At 38.8% G+C, this 15,564-nt stretch overlaps 1 protein-coding gene across 1 annotated transcript in view; it reads left to right on the top strand.

Moving 5' to 3' along the window:
* samd4a (sterile alpha motif domain containing 4A) overlaps positions 1-9,914 on the top strand; it is a 128,794-nt gene extending 118,880 nt beyond the window's left edge. Inside the window, exons 12-13 of the mRNA XM_052026487.1 lie at positions 2,954-3,037; positions 6,983-9,914. Of these exons, the coding sequence (XP_051882447.1) occupies positions 2,954-3,037; positions 6,983-7,011 (113 nt within the window). The 3' untranslated portion in view covers positions 7,012-9,914. The remainder of the gene's footprint in view (positions 1-2,953; positions 3,038-6,982) is intronic.
* The last annotated feature ends 5,650 nt before the right edge of the window (positions 9,915-15,564 follow it).

Here is a 15,564-nt window from a genome sequence, read left to right as displayed (position 1 = left end):
CACCCCAAAACACCTCATGGGAGTGTAAACACATTCATTTTGACACCAAGCCACTTAAGGAAAGATTAGGAAAGAAATGTTTTAAGGAACAATTTAAGGTTAAGGCAGGTTATTTCACAGGATAGGATCTTGTCAGCTGAAGGAAAGCACTGCTGCTGTGGTGTGCAATTAAGTTAGGAGACGACCTTGAGGCTAGAATTGAGGCTAGAGGTTTTTAGGCCTGGAGGAAGATGGGCAAGACTGTGGAGCAATTTGAATACTAAGAAGAGATATTTAAAGTCTACATGCTCCTTAACCAATTGTCAATGTTGTTCAGCAAGCTGGGTGACGAGTAAAGTGGATGGGTGCAAGTTAAGATACAAACACCAAGAATGTTTTAGCTTGTGTGTGAAGAATTCATGGACTTCAGTAAAGCATTTTACAAGCTCCGTTATGGTAGCTTGGCCCAGAAGATTAAGTCACATGGAATCCATGGTGAATTGGTATGCTGGATACAAAATTGACTTGGTCAAAGAGGATAGAGTAGTGATGGAGGCTATTTCTCTGACTGGAGGTCTGTGACCAGTGGTGTTTTGTAAAGATCAGTGCTGGGACGTCTGTTGTTTGTGATACATATAAATGATCTGGATGAAAATGAGGGAGTTCTACTTAGTGTTTGCAGATGACACGAAAAATTGGTAGAGTTGTGAACAGTGAAGAAGATTGTTAAAGGATCCAGCAGGATATAATTCTGTTGGAAATAGGCGGAGAAATGGCAGATGGAGTTTAATCTGGTCAAGTGTGAGGTGTTGCATTTTGGGAGGTCAAATTTAAGTGGAAAGAATACAGTAAATGGCAGAACCCATAGGAACATTGACGTACAGAGGGATCTTGGGATGCATGCTCATAGCTCCATAAAAGTGACAACACAAGTGGATAGGGTGGTAAAGAAAGCGTACAGAATGCTTCCCGTTATCAGTTGGGTCATCGAGTATAAAGGTTGGGAAGTCATGTTGCAACTGTATAAACCTTTGGTTTGGTCACATTTGGAGTATTGTGTACAATACTGGTCACCACACTACAGCAAGGATGTGGAGTCTTTGGAGGGGATGCAGAAGTGGTTCACTGGAATGTTGCCTGGATTGGAGTGTATTAGCTATAAGGAGAGTTTGGACAAACTTCAATTATTTTCTCTGGAGGGACGATCTGATAGTAGAAGTATATAAAATTATGAGAGCCATAGACAGGGAAGATAGTCTTTTTCCCCCAGGGTGGGATTGTCGAATACTAGAGGGCATAGGTTTAGGAAGAGGGGGGAAGGTTTACAGGAGGTTTCCAAGGCAAGTTTTTTCACACAGAGAGCAGTAGGTGCCTGGACTTTGCTGCCATGGGAGGTGGTAGAAGCAAATATGATAACAATATTTAAGAGGCGTTTAGACAAACTCATGAACAGACAGGGATTAGAGGGATACAGACCATATGTAAACAGATGGGATTGGTTTAGATTAGCATCATGGTCAGCAAGGACATCATGGGCTGAAGGGCCTGTCCCTGTGCTGTACCATTCTATGTCCTAAGGAGAGATGTTGGTGAATACATACAACAGAATCATCATCTTCTTCCTATGCTTTTTTGGCAAGCCCTCAGGATCAAGGACGACTTGCTTCCACCCCAGTACTGTGGGTTCTGAGATGACTGAAGAGGCTAGTGTAGGAACCACAGACCCTTCCATAGATTGGGCAGGAGATGTATGATGGGGTGGGTAGTTTGTGAGGTGGTGCACTCCTTCTGCTTACACAGGGCCTCTGTGTGCTCCTGCTGCAGAAGTTCCCACTATCATCCCAAATGCTACACTTTGAGTGGTTTTGGGCCAGGGATTCCCAAAAGCATAAGTGGAGTCTGGCAGTGTTACAGGGGGGGTATTGACGATGGCATGGAAATGTGGTCTGAAGCTCATCTCAGGATGGAATGTGGTACCAAGGTTGGAAGTCTGGTTTGGTTTTGGGCTGATGGTAAGGGAAAACGGAAAGGCTCACAGGTGATTCACTAGCTACAACTGAATAGGGAAGAATGGAACACAGTCTCATTTGGCTGAATAGTGATGGAGAGAGTTGAAGAAGGATGGTGTGGGCAACCATGGCAGAAGTTACATACAGGCTGAGAAGGACAAGAGCGTATAAATTATAGGATGTCATTTGTAATTGTGAGGGCCATTTCAGTATTATGGCAATGCTTACAAACTAGAAGATTTTGTAAAAGAAGTCCAAGGAAAGATGAACATAAATTTAGGAGGTCCCAACACATTCACAGACTGAAGAGAAAAGAGGGAGTAATTTGCAAGGACAGAAGGGTGAAGTGTTCTCATTTTGAAGACTGGGATGATGAAGGACAGTGGGACATTATCCAAAGAAAGGGAACAGTTATCAGAATCAGCTAAAATAGGGCCATGAGGTTTTGTTGGAAAACAAAAATAACTTATTTTCCCCCCACCAGAACTCAACTTCTCATGTGAACTTCAGCTTGAAGGAACATAGTGAAGCATGTTTGTTTTAGTGCTGTTTATGCCCATTAGTGTGAGGGATAGATTTGGATCTTTCATATTCAGCGTTTGCTTAATGTATGCAAATCACATACAAGACATGATTCCTGACTGCATCAATAGGTTTCTCCATGTGGAAAATCATCAGGAATGTACTAATGGCCTTCTTTGATTCACACTCTTTTGCCTTTACAAACCTTTTCTTGACAGTGTTTCTGACCATTGAAGGAGAGGCAAATTTCTTTCTGAAGTAGATCAGATTTATTTTCTAAACAAAAACATCCTTTGGAAAATGACCTGTGCAATTTTTAGATACTGGATGTTCTTTTTACTAGTTTGACAATTGTAAAATTATTATTATTATTCATTATCAAGATGGTAATTCTTTTCTGCAATTATCTTTGAATGCTGACAGAAAGGCAATTTTCCTTTTAGAGTTCCAAGTGCCAGTGACAGAACCTGATATAAACAACAGACTGGAATCATTATGTCTCAGTATGACTGAACATGCCCTGGGTGGTAAGTGTAAAGGTTGACAATAGAATGTAATACATTTATACCTAAAATCCCTGTGAAGTAGATGTAAAATTAGAATGCTTTGGAATAATGTGAAAGGCAATATGCTTTTGATTGGCTTGACTTGGTAAACCAAATTTATTATAAATAAGACCTTGAGTGAAATAATAATTTTATACCCTTTAATGTTTCTGTTTCACAAGTGTAAAGGAGTGGTAAATGTCTCTAAGATTTGTTGTTTGCAATTTATAATATTTTATGATCATTCTACATAGCTTGTTATTATTGTCAACTGCAAATTATAATTAGTGTCAGTACTTTCATTTTGGATCTGCTGCTTACAAAAAATAGAAAGCAGGACTCTTGATTGTCAGAAAATTGCCCTGATCTGAAAAATGAACCGAACCTTTCAGACTATTTCAATTCCTCTCACTTTGGTTGCTGAAATATTCAAACTTCAAAGTTAAACTGAACTGCTTCATCAACACTTCGCCATACATAAAGCTATTAACATTTGCAGCATTGAAGACCATTTGGATCACATCTATACCAGTTTTCTTTACTAGAGTGATTCATCTATTCACTATGTTCCATAATTTTGTGTCTTTCTGTCCTTAAATCATATCCAATTTTCCTTTCAAAATACAATGGTCTCTGCTTTCCGTTCCATGAGCATCCCATGTTCCAACAAATGACTGCAGAAAGGAATTCCAGTTGATATCTTCACTCTTAAAATAAATGCTCAAACTAGAAGAAATATCCCCTCCCTAGCTCTATTTGTGAATAAAGCTCTAAACCTTTATTCATTTTCAAGAAAAGGTACTTCAAATTTTACATTGACTTGCATTAAATATTGTGTTCTACTGGAAGTATTCCTAGTGATTCAAGTATCTCCCCACAATTACAGTTTCCATTCCCTGGATTGGTGAATATACATTCATGATTCTTAATGGATTCAATATTGGTTCTGTCATGAAACAGCCAAAACTCTTTACAATACTGTGACTATAATTTTTAAATCCAAAAAATGGTGTTGCCCTTTTTTATGGTTTGGTTTACTTGCATTTTTAGGCTGTTTCCAAACACTATCTTTCCATTGAATCCCTACTCATGCCACTTGCTTTATATCTCAAGGTGTATTGTCAGTCAGCATTCAACATGTAAATACGTTCACCACTTAGCTATGTATTCTGCTAACCCTGTTACAAAATGTCTTTTGTCATCTTCTCTGTTTCCTAAGGCACCTATTTGGTGTCATCAGCAAATTTCAAGAACAGGTTCTCTCCGTTTTATTCTAAAACACAATTATCAGGACAGACACCTAAGCTGTCCTCTCTTCAACCACTTTTCAGAACATTTGAAATGTGAACAGGAATAGTCCACACAGCTCCTCAGGCTTGATGCAAAACTTGAAAAACTCATGACTTTTTTCTCAAATCAATTTTCCCACCTGGTTACTTGATTCTCCTGGATTCCAAAATATCAGACTTGAATACCCTCAATGCCTGAATATTCACAACCCTTGAGTAAAGAATTCCAAAGATTTACAACCCTCTGTTCCTCCTGACCCCAGTTCCAACAGTTCTTAAAGCAATAGGAAACAAAGTTTTCTGTTACATTTGTACCTTAATCTTTATAAGCCTCTTCTTTGAACAGTGAATCCTTTTTGAAAATCCACTTTAAGTTGTGAAACATTTCTCTAAATGTCACTTTCTCAGTACGGTGTTAGGTTGACTTATGGTAAGCTGTTCTTTGTGATCAGCAACTTTTAATGCAAATACAGTGAAAGCTTCAAATGAATAATGTTATATCCATTTGGTAGGCAAAATTTGGCATTTTTTCCAATGAAATATTCAGTCTGCTAATATTTCAACAAAAAATGAAAAATTGTATCCATGAATCCAAATTTTAATCCTGTGCAGAATTGGAGATGCACTTTGTTCAAGTTACTTGATATCTGAAATTATTTTTAACTTGCATGCAAATTGCATAAACATTTAATTTTTCTGTTTGTGTAAACATTGCCTACAGAGGGAGATCTCAACATTTTATTTAGTCAAATATCTTTTCTCAAATATTGAACCAATTATAGGGTTTAGCTACAAATGTCCTGTGTTTATTTAGATAATATCAACTGGCCAACATACATGTTGTTTTACTGAATGTAATGATCAAAGCCCAACAATTTGTTTTTGAATTTACAATGAACCAGCCCATGCCTTGTTCAAGGATTGCTTACTTTTGTTAACAAAATGCAATGTTTGATCTACATAAAGTATAAACTTAAATTGCAAATAATTCCCTTAATTAACTAACTGAGTTTTATGCTGTTGCATGTCAAATTGAAAACATTAAGAAAAATTCTAAGATTTGGATATCTAATGAGGAATTGTTAATAGTGTAATGGTGTTACACACCTCTCTTTCATGAACTGGTAGGACGAATACTTGTATCTTAAGATGGTTTAGAAAAATATTTAAACTGACGATCGTAGAAAATCTGAATATTTTAACTACACTGATTTTTCTCCTGTGAAGGAGTAGAATTAGATAATTGAATTATTATATAGTTTTTATTGTCGTTAATTTTATCAGCCATTTATTACAGTCCAGATCTCTGCTCACGAGCCTTTTTATTCCCTCACTTTAAGAGTCAAGGGGTTATGATTCAGTAACCGCTCCTCTTGATCATGGTCTCCTTGTGTCAAGTGAAACTGTGGCTTGGTGAATGGTAAATTGAGTTTGTGTATTTCACAAATCAAGAACTTTAATAATTTCTTAATTTAAAAATTAATATTTTAATTTATAATCCTTCACAATCTTTGTACATCAGTTGAATGGTAGGAATTGGAAAACTGAGCAGTTGTCTTTTCCATTTTGAAAGTATAGCAATCATTTTATTCTAGATTGGAGAAACAGGGAAGAAATCTTTTTAAAAGGTATTGTGAACCCATCAGAGCCTGGAACTTCAGGCAGAAAACAAATAATTTCCATTTGCCAAAATGTATTTTCTCTTTCTTATAGCATTAAATTTTGTCTTCAAGCACCTCCATCTTACTTATAGGTTGAATGTGAAATTAATTTTGGCCACCTTGTATGCTTTTTGACCTCAGCTTCAAAGGAATTATTCTTTAAACATTGAAATCATTGGTTTGGGTATCTATGTACTTTGACCACATGGGGGAGAACTTTGTTTGGTTTGAGGAGAGATTGAGTAACTTCTCTGCATGAAGATGCATGAAGAAATCTACTTCAGAGGAATGATAAGGGATAAACGTTCATAAAGATCATTCAGGCAACTTGCTTACAAAGACCGCCTTAGATCCTGATAGTATATTGTGTTGTATATTTTCCACCATGAACAGTTCTGGTAAATACTCTCTGCTATGTCATATAATTTAAATGCAATATTTCTATAATCTGGTTTCCCATGTCACATATAAGTGTTCATGATTCTCTATTTTCAAACTTGCTACTGTTGTTCCATTGCTTTTAGAAGAGGTCAACTCAGATTATTATTAGTTTTTTTTCATGTCAGCGGATTGAATGATAGTTTTGCAACATACTTAAAGTAAATCTTTTACCTTCCACCACAGTTTCTAAACTAATATCATATGTTGAAATAGAAAAGCTGATGATATACCGCCAAGGGAATCTTAATTAGTTCCTCTTTAAAGAAATTTGACATGGGGACATTTAAAATAAATTTATCTGTGAATTTGAAGTTTTGCATTGTCATTTAAAATGTGGTTTTGAATGGATGCCTTTTGGTGCAAGCCTACATAACGTTATTTTTTGTTATCTGCACTGTTTTCAAATTAAATGAAGTTTCAGTCACTACTCTTGTGTAGATTAAATAAAAATATTACATTATACAATGATATACATCTCAATATGTGAGAATACTTCAATAAAACCTCAGAATACTGACTTTGCTCTTAATTTTCAGATGGCGTTGACAGAACTTCTACTATCTAGAAGGTTAAACTACACCAGTTGGTGCTGGCTCTGAATCTTATTAGTAATGGGTTCAGACCACGTTCACAAGTTCCAGTCACGTGCCCTGGTCAGGGTCAACTGATATCTTGTGTTATGTTTCTGCAAGCTGTAATGAACATTTTATTTTTGCGCAAGTGTTTGGATTGTCACTGTGTCATCAAATCCTGAAGCATTGTCAGGCCAAATAAAAGTACTTCAGTCCACGAAAAGGATTTTGCAGTGAAACAACCTCAGAGAAGTCGGCAGAGCAGTTAGTGTAGAAGTGTCAGATGAATGGGGTAACCTTTTGTAGTGACAAGAGGTGAATTTCAATAGTGGTTGGTTACATTTCTGTACCTAGAAATATTTCTTTAAAAAATTCTGTAAACTTGTACTAAAAATGTGCGACCAAAAGAAAGAAAGTGCAACGTGTAGGGTGTCTTTCACCTTAAATGTATCTGATTTGGTTGTTGAGCTCTTTTCAGAATTGAAGTACTATCCTCGTGAAGAGGATTCTGAGATGAATAATTTAAGTGCAACTAAAATTGACTTGTTGTTTACATAAATATAAAGGGTACATAAACATTTTCAGGTATGCCATTGTTATTTGTATTGTCATTGTTAAAGCATTTTTCCCCCTCTGCAATAGCAGCAGGTTTGCTCTTTTGATTAGCAGCAAAGCTATGCTTCCATGGGATAGTTGCTTATTCTAAAAGAAAGCCTAAGTGCTTGACCTAAGTGGGCACAGATGTTAAAGATGATGAAAGTGAGAGAGGGGATTCTGGAATGTTGTTGAATGCTGGAGAGTTATGTGATACCTTAGGAGTTAAAGTAAATCAGTTTAACTGTTGGCAATATGCTGTTTGCTCTTGTTTTGCTTCAGATTTTTGCCTCCCCCCACCACCACCCCTGCAAAAAGGCCCAATGTTTACAGTTAAAATTGTTGGTACTGTACGCAAGTTATCAGATCCTAAATATTTTCTACATCCCTTCCCCAGCCACTTACCCAAAGTGTTCAAAAATCTGCAATCTAGAGATTAAGCATCCAAGAGTGTGGAAGAAGGCGAGTTTGTACAAAATGTAAGGAAAAGGAAGGGTGAGGACTGAGAAAAATAAGAACGAAACTGGATGAGGTTGAATAAATATGGATATTTTGTCAGAAAGGGAGTTGGAAGTGCAGTATTATAGAAATTGGTGAAAGCAAAGTGTTTAACCATTTTCACAAAAAGTGCATTTATGTTTATACATTGAATGCAGGTTCAAACATTTAATGTGACTCCATTCATGCTAACACAAAAACCTGTTTAATGAGAGTCCTTAAAAGTATTTACAAATCAGAATTGATATTTATTCCTCCACTGATTTATAGATGCAGAGGTTATCTATTAATTAGATGTATTATTTTAGATATGTTATGTATTAACTTGCTATGGCTGGTAACCATGAGTATGTCTCAAAATATTAACATCCATTTAGTTAATTTTTAATATTATTGCTTATTTCTATTGATGAGGTATAGTTTAAATATTTACATTGATAAAAAAAATTGTTTTGCTAAGAAGTGCTGTCTGGTGAATTGATTTTAACATGTGGCTTTGTCTTGAGAACACTGATGCCATTCTGGTTTTTTTCGGTTGAGTCCTGTATTGACTGCAGGTGTAGAGCTTGATTAATACTATCCTATGTAAATTGAATTATTTATGAAATGATGATTGCATGCATATAAGGCTGTGAAGTCAAATATTTAGAAATAAAGCGGCAGTGCCTTTCCTTTTGTATCTTCCACATACCCCAAACATTAACTGTTTTATACAGAACAAAATAGCACCATTAATTGAAAAACAAAGGTGAGAAGACGTATTCTTGATATTTATAGTCTTTGTTTTTGTTTGGTTAAGTGTTGTGCACACTGAATATCCCTGCAAGCCCAGCACAAAGCCTGGTGTAGTAACTGATTTGCATATGTTTGAAGTGCTTAACTTTTTGTGGACATTGGAAAAACTTAGTAGTGGAACCATATAAAACAACTTACTGTAGCAAGCTGTTCCAGAAATGGAAGTTTTCTAGAATTTCTGCCAGGTTACTGTAATGCCTTTAAGAGATTATGGCTGGAAAACAAGACCTCTCGTAATGAAGATATTTTAAAGTTCAAAGCAAAGTCTTGCAATGGATGTGTGTGCACTATATATAAAAGAAAACTAGATTAAAATTTTTAAAAAATTGTTTTGTACAAGCCATTAACATTTGCTATGATGGCTTTTATTTTTTGTATTTCTTTATCTTGATTCAGAAAATAGTGAATGTTTATTCCTCTGAGAGGAATAGGAAGCAACGCTAGTAGTAATTACCTGGATACTTCCTCCCTCTTTTTTTATATTATTCCCTAAGTATTTATGGACAGTTTTGTTGAAAAGTTCAGTGTAGAACCTTTTTCTCTCTTTAAAATACACAATCCCATATTACTTTCTTTCCTTTGTTGCATGTCAGGCAGAGGCAACCCCATATGGTAGGTGCATGCATGCTAATGTTCTTGTTTTCCTCTGTAAAGAAGGTAGTGTACAAGAAATACGTTTCTTGCATAGTTACTGCTGCACATAAATGCATATTTTTACAGTTTGTCACCTTATGGAAAAAGCACGTTTGTTACATGTTAAAGCTTTATGACAAACACTCATGTTTTACTTGCTGTTCTTTGCAAGTGTATAGTTTTCAAATGTTCTTGTTTAAAGTTACCAATGAATTACTCTTGTGACTTAAAACAGCAAATGCTACAATGTATTTATTTACTCCCAATTCTGTCACTTAACTAAAATGATGGTTATTTCATATCAGCATTAAATTGAAAGTGAAGGGAGATAATACAAGTTTTTGTAACATTGTGGTGTATGTGTTTGTTTTTTCTGCAAAATAAAAATTACACACCCGGTTTGAATACTCATACCACGCCAAAGAAAGCTTCTGTGTAAAAAGAGCTGCAGATAAGTGATCAGGCCATATTATTGAAGAGAAAAATGACCAGTGAGTAGTGGTCTATGATTTCCTCTCACTTTGCAGGTGTTCTCATATTTTTTGTTGTCCTCTGATTAAGAAGGTGGCAAGAAATGATGCTAAACCTCTTGGGCCTCTACAGCCAGGTATATAGAATAATTTATGTTGATCTACCTGTTAAATGGATCATTCTTGCTCTTTTTTTTACTTGTTTTCTCTTTCATTTTGGGAAATTTCTCATTTTCACTGAGCCTGTCTATTTAACCACTTAGCAATATTTGGCAATATCCAGCATCACCGTGTTGTTCATCTAGCAACATTTGAGATAGCTAATAAGCCACTTATGCAATGGTGAATGAGTGTGTGCCAGAACATTGTAGCCATTGGTGACATTCACAATGTTAAGCCAATGGAATCCCAATAAAATGTCTTTTGGAGTAAGTCAGTGATGTAGTGAACTACAGAAAGTAAATCTCTCTGACCATTATAAATTAGCCTGTTGTGGCGGTGTAGGGTTAGATAAAGCCAGATTTAACTTGTCTTTTTTTTTGACTATTTGTACCCATGTTATGGGTAATTTCTCTGCATTTTTACTCATGTAAGTAATAAGCAGGGTCATGTTTGATCAGACCTGCTGCCTGCACTTGACCTGAATGCTAACCATAATAGCTGTAGTTATCTTCAGCGACACCTGTGGGATCCTTTGTACTGGAGACCTTCAGTCTGCAGCCCCTCTGTGAATGGTGGCAAGGGCTCAGGTGCCAGAAACCTAAGGGTCCACTCCTTGAAGGACCAGTCTGATGACTTAAAATGATTTTAAATGTTGTAAATGAAGAATCAGAAACGGAGGAAATGATTCAAAGATGTGTTCGATGCCTCCTTGAAGAAATGCAACATTTCCACTGATTCGGGAACCCTTGGCCCATGATCACTCTAAGTAGAGAAGAAGCATTTGGGATGTCATTGAGACCCTTGAGCCATACATTGGAACCACACAGAGGCCCTGCATATAAGTAGCAGAAGGAGCACAAACTTCACAAACTAAACTGCCCACCCCCTCAGCTACCTCCCGCCCCAGAAGCATCTGTGGTTCCCATAGTGGCTTCACTAGAAGCCTCAACCCACAAAACTGGAGTGGAAGTAAATCATTCCCAATTCCAAGAGACAGATGATAGGCATTTATCACAAGTCCTGAGTCATCTGAATTCCAACCTTATTGTTTCATAATCTGGCAGAGAAGACTGATGATTATGATAATGACCAGGTGGAAGGAGCAAAGAGCAAGATGTCTCAGTTTGCCCATGACATGAAAAAGTGGGAAGGCAAGTTGTGATGAGGATATTTGGACTCTGAAATAGGATAGAGATTGAATGAGTGGGTGAGAATTTGACAAATAAAGTTTAATGTGGGAAAGTGTGAGTCAATTCAGTGAGAGGAATTTAAAGGCAAACTATTATGTCAGTGGAGAAAGATTGCAGATGAGCAAAGTGCAGAGAAATCTAGCTGTCCTTGAGCATGCATCACGAGAAGTTAGTAGGCAGGTGTACCAAGTACATAGGAAGGCAAATAGCCTATTGGCCTTTATTGTAAGGAGGTTGGAGTTTAGAAATAGGGACTTTATTAAAGAAATGATATACAAGCATTGGAGGCTGTCCAAAAGAGACTCACTAGGCTAATTCATGGAATAAGTGTGTTGTCCTATCACAAGTAGCTAAAGACATTTTATCTATGTCCTTTGGTGTTTAGAATAATGAGGGCTGATCTTATTGATACAGGATCCTAAGGGGTTCTGAAGGTGTAAATTTGTGTGGGGAGAAAAGAAGTAAATAAATGACCACAATTTTTTTCAGCTTGCATTTCTTGATGCATGCGCAGATGACATGATTTTGCATTATGGAAAAATGTGATACGGACTGTATTTGAGGTACACAACCCCCATTCCCCCTTAACACAGGGATTATCTGTATAGATTTGAAGCAATTGTTTATACACATCAAAATGTGCAAACTATAATGACTTTCCTCGGAGAAACATTCCTCTTCCTGGCCCCCACACTGATAAGTTTTGATATATTTTACGATCTCCGCTTTCTCCCCAGCAGGGCCTTACTCAGAGGCACAGAGTCATACAGCATGGAAGTGTAACTGTTACGAACCAGCAACAAAAGAAACACACCGAGTCGTGTATGTGTTTAAAACTACTTTATTAATAACTACTTATGATAATAAGAAAAATAAAAGTAAAAATGTTAGAATGTTAGAAGTAAAAATGTTAAATCTTAAACAATAACCCCAGAAACTAATCTCGAAGTGTGTGTGTGGCAAATTCCCAAACTCCAAGTCCAGGAATAGTTCTCAAAGTTCAGTTCAGCAAGCCATAAGGTGAAACGTGAGCAAAGGCTTCTTCAACAACCACCGTTGGCTGAAGACAAAACGTAGATGTAGTGAGAAGGTAGAGAGTAATTATGAAATCCAAATGTACCACGACGGAATCCATACGACACCTCAGTGTTTACTCAGCAGTGACCACTCCACCGCACCTTCCTCACCCCGAAAGGCTCTTGAATCGTGGCTGTCCACACAAATACCTGTTTCCTTCTATAGGTCAACAACAAAGTGAACTCCACTGCTTTGTTCTGAAGTATCTGCCACCCCGAAAAGCATCCGAGACACAGCCGTCCACACAAATACCTGTTTCCCTCTACAGGTCGACAACAAAGTGGACTCCACTGGATTACTCCAAATATCCATATGTGGATTGTAATGACAGACACAGTTATTGTTTCTCATCCATCGATAGAGAAACTAGCAGGCTGGTTTCTCTCTCTCTCCCCCTCTCTCCTCTGACTGACTGCTTCAAAAACGTCATTACGTCCTTTATCTTCTGTTGTCGTGACCACGCCAACACACACACACACACCGCTATGCTCTATCTTAAAGGGACATTCACCAATAGTAACCCAGTTCGTAACAATAACCATCAGCCCATCGTGTACCCATTTATACTAATCTTACACTGTCATCTATTTTACTATCTGATCCTATTTTATTCTCCCCACCTTCCCATCAACTTCCTCCATATCCTATCATTCACCTACATATTAGGAGCAATCTACGGTGGCAAATTAACCTACAAACTGGCATGTCTTTGGGATATGGAAGGAAAGTGAAGCACTTAGGTGAAATCCACATGGTCATGGAGAACATGCATATTCCACACAGACAGCACCAGAGATCAGGATTGAACTCAAGACACTGGAGCTGTGTGGCAACAATTCTACTAGTGCCACTGTGCCACCCCCGATGAGGTGGGTCTCCTTTTCAATCACCAATAAAATAGATTCTTATTTAAGTATATATGAATGGGACTCCAGTTGGAATCAAATAGACATCCTGGCTATGATTTTTTAAATGGCCCGCTTAAAGTAGTGGTGGGAAGGAATAGAGTGGAAGTTTAAAATTTAGCTGCAGGGCTACATACTTCTGTTAAATGAAATGAACAAATGGTTACAGTATGGAAGGACACCATTTGGCCCAATGAATGTGTATCATTTCTGAGAAAAATCAATCCAATTGCTCTTCCTTTCCTGCATTCTTCCCATGATGTTCTAATTTTCTTTTCAAATGCTTATCTAAATCCCTTTTGAATGTTGACATTGAATCCCTGACTCATCATTCACTGTGTAAAATATTTTAAAAATCCTCCTGCCACTTTTGGTGCGTGTTTCTTGACTCCTCGCCAATGGGAACAGTTTCATTCTCTTTACCTTTCTATATTCTTCATGATTTTAAATACATCTATCAGATATCCTCAGAACCTCCTCTGTTCCAAGGAGAACTACCCCACATAACTCGGGTCACTCTCCTTGGAGCAACACACACAAAATGCTGGAGGAACTCAGCAGGTCAGGCAGCGTCTATGGAGGGAAATAAAGTGGACATTTTGGGTCGAGACCCTTCATCAGGACTGGAAGGGAAGAAGGCAGAAGCCAGAATAAAAAGGGAGAGGGAGGAGCACAAGCTGGCAGGTGATAGGTGAGTCCCAGTGAGAGGGGGAAGGTAGGTGGGAGGGGGAGGGGATTGAAAGGGAGTGATGTAAAAAGCTGAGAGGTGATAGGTAGAAGAGGCAAAGGGCTGCAGAAGAAGGGAGGGTCGGCATGGTAGCATAGTGGTTAGCGCGACGCTGTTACAGCGCCAGTGATCAGGGTTCGATTCCCGTCGCTGTCTATAAGGAGTTTGTACGTTCTCCCGTGTCTGCGTCGGTTTCCTCCGGGTGCTCCGGTTTCCTCCCACATTCCAAAGACATACGGGTAGGTTAATTTGGGTTTAAAATGGGCGGCGGGACTCGTTGGGCCGGTAGGGCCTGTTACCACGCTGTAAATAAATAAAAAGAAAAGGAATATGGTAGGAGAGGACAGTAGACCACAGAATAAAGGGAAGGAGATGGGGAACAAGAAAGGTCGTGGGGGGGGGGGGGTGGCCACAGGAATGATGGGTAACAAAGGAGGGGAAGGAGGTAAAAAAGGGGGACAGAGAAGAAGGAGGGGAGGGGTTACAGGAAGTTAGAGGAATCGATATTGAGGCCGTCAGGTTGGAGACACCCAAGGCGGAATATGAGGTGCTGTTCCTCCAACCTGCGCCTGGCCTCAAAGTGGCAGTAGAGAAGGCAGTGGTTAGATATGTCAGAATGGGAGTGGGAAGTGGAATTGAAGTAGCCGGCCACCGGGAGATCCTGGCTGTTGCGGCGGACAGAACAAAGGCGCTCGACAAAGCGGCCACCCAGTCTGTGTCAGGTCTCACCAACGAAGAGGAGGCCGCACTGGGAGCACCGGATGCAATAAATGACACCCTTGGATTCACAGGTGAAGCGGTGTCTCCAGCCCTTTGCCTCTTCTACCTATCACCTCTCAGCTTTTTTACATCACTCCCTTTCAACCCCCTTCCCCACCTACCTACCTTCCCCCTCTCACTGGGACTCACCTATCACCTGCCAGCTGAAAGGACTGTCTAGGACCCTGATTGGTGGTGAGAGAGGAGGTACAGGGGCAGGTGTAGCACTTAGCATGGTTGCAGGGATAAGTGCCGGGAGGGTCATCGGTGGGGAGGGACGAGTGGACAAGGGAGTCGCGGAGAGCGCGATCCCTGCAGAAAGCAGAGGAGGGGGAAGGGAAGATGTGCCTGGCAGTGGGATCCCGTTGGAGGTGGTGGAAGTTGTGGAGAATGATATATTGGATGCAGAGGCTTGTGAGGTGGTAGGTGAGGACAAGGGGAACCCTGTCCCTATTATGTCAGGGGGTATGGGGTGAGGGCAGATGTATGGGAAATGGAGGAGATGCCCACATCTGTCCCTCAAGTCCTGGCAACGTCCTTGTAAATCTTATGTCACCTATGTGCCCATTTCATCAATCTGTCTACATTTCCTTTAAGTATGTTACTATTCTTACAGTTCATTAAATGTCAGTAATCAGTGAATTTGGAAATCATACCCTGTAGATCCAAGTCCAAATTATTAAAATATATTATGAAAAATGGTGGTCTTAATACCACCCTTTTCAGAGTTCCACTG

Source organism: Pristis pectinata, chromosome 1 (assembly GCF_009764475.1).
Source record: "Pristis pectinata isolate sPriPec2 chromosome 1, sPriPec2.1.pri, whole genome shotgun sequence".
Taxonomy (NCBI): Eukaryota; Metazoa; Chordata; class Chondrichthyes; order Rhinopristiformes; family Pristidae; genus Pristis; species Pristis pectinata.
The sequence above is the reverse complement of the archived record's forward strand: the minus strand, read 5'-3'. Positions and strand labels throughout refer to the sequence as shown.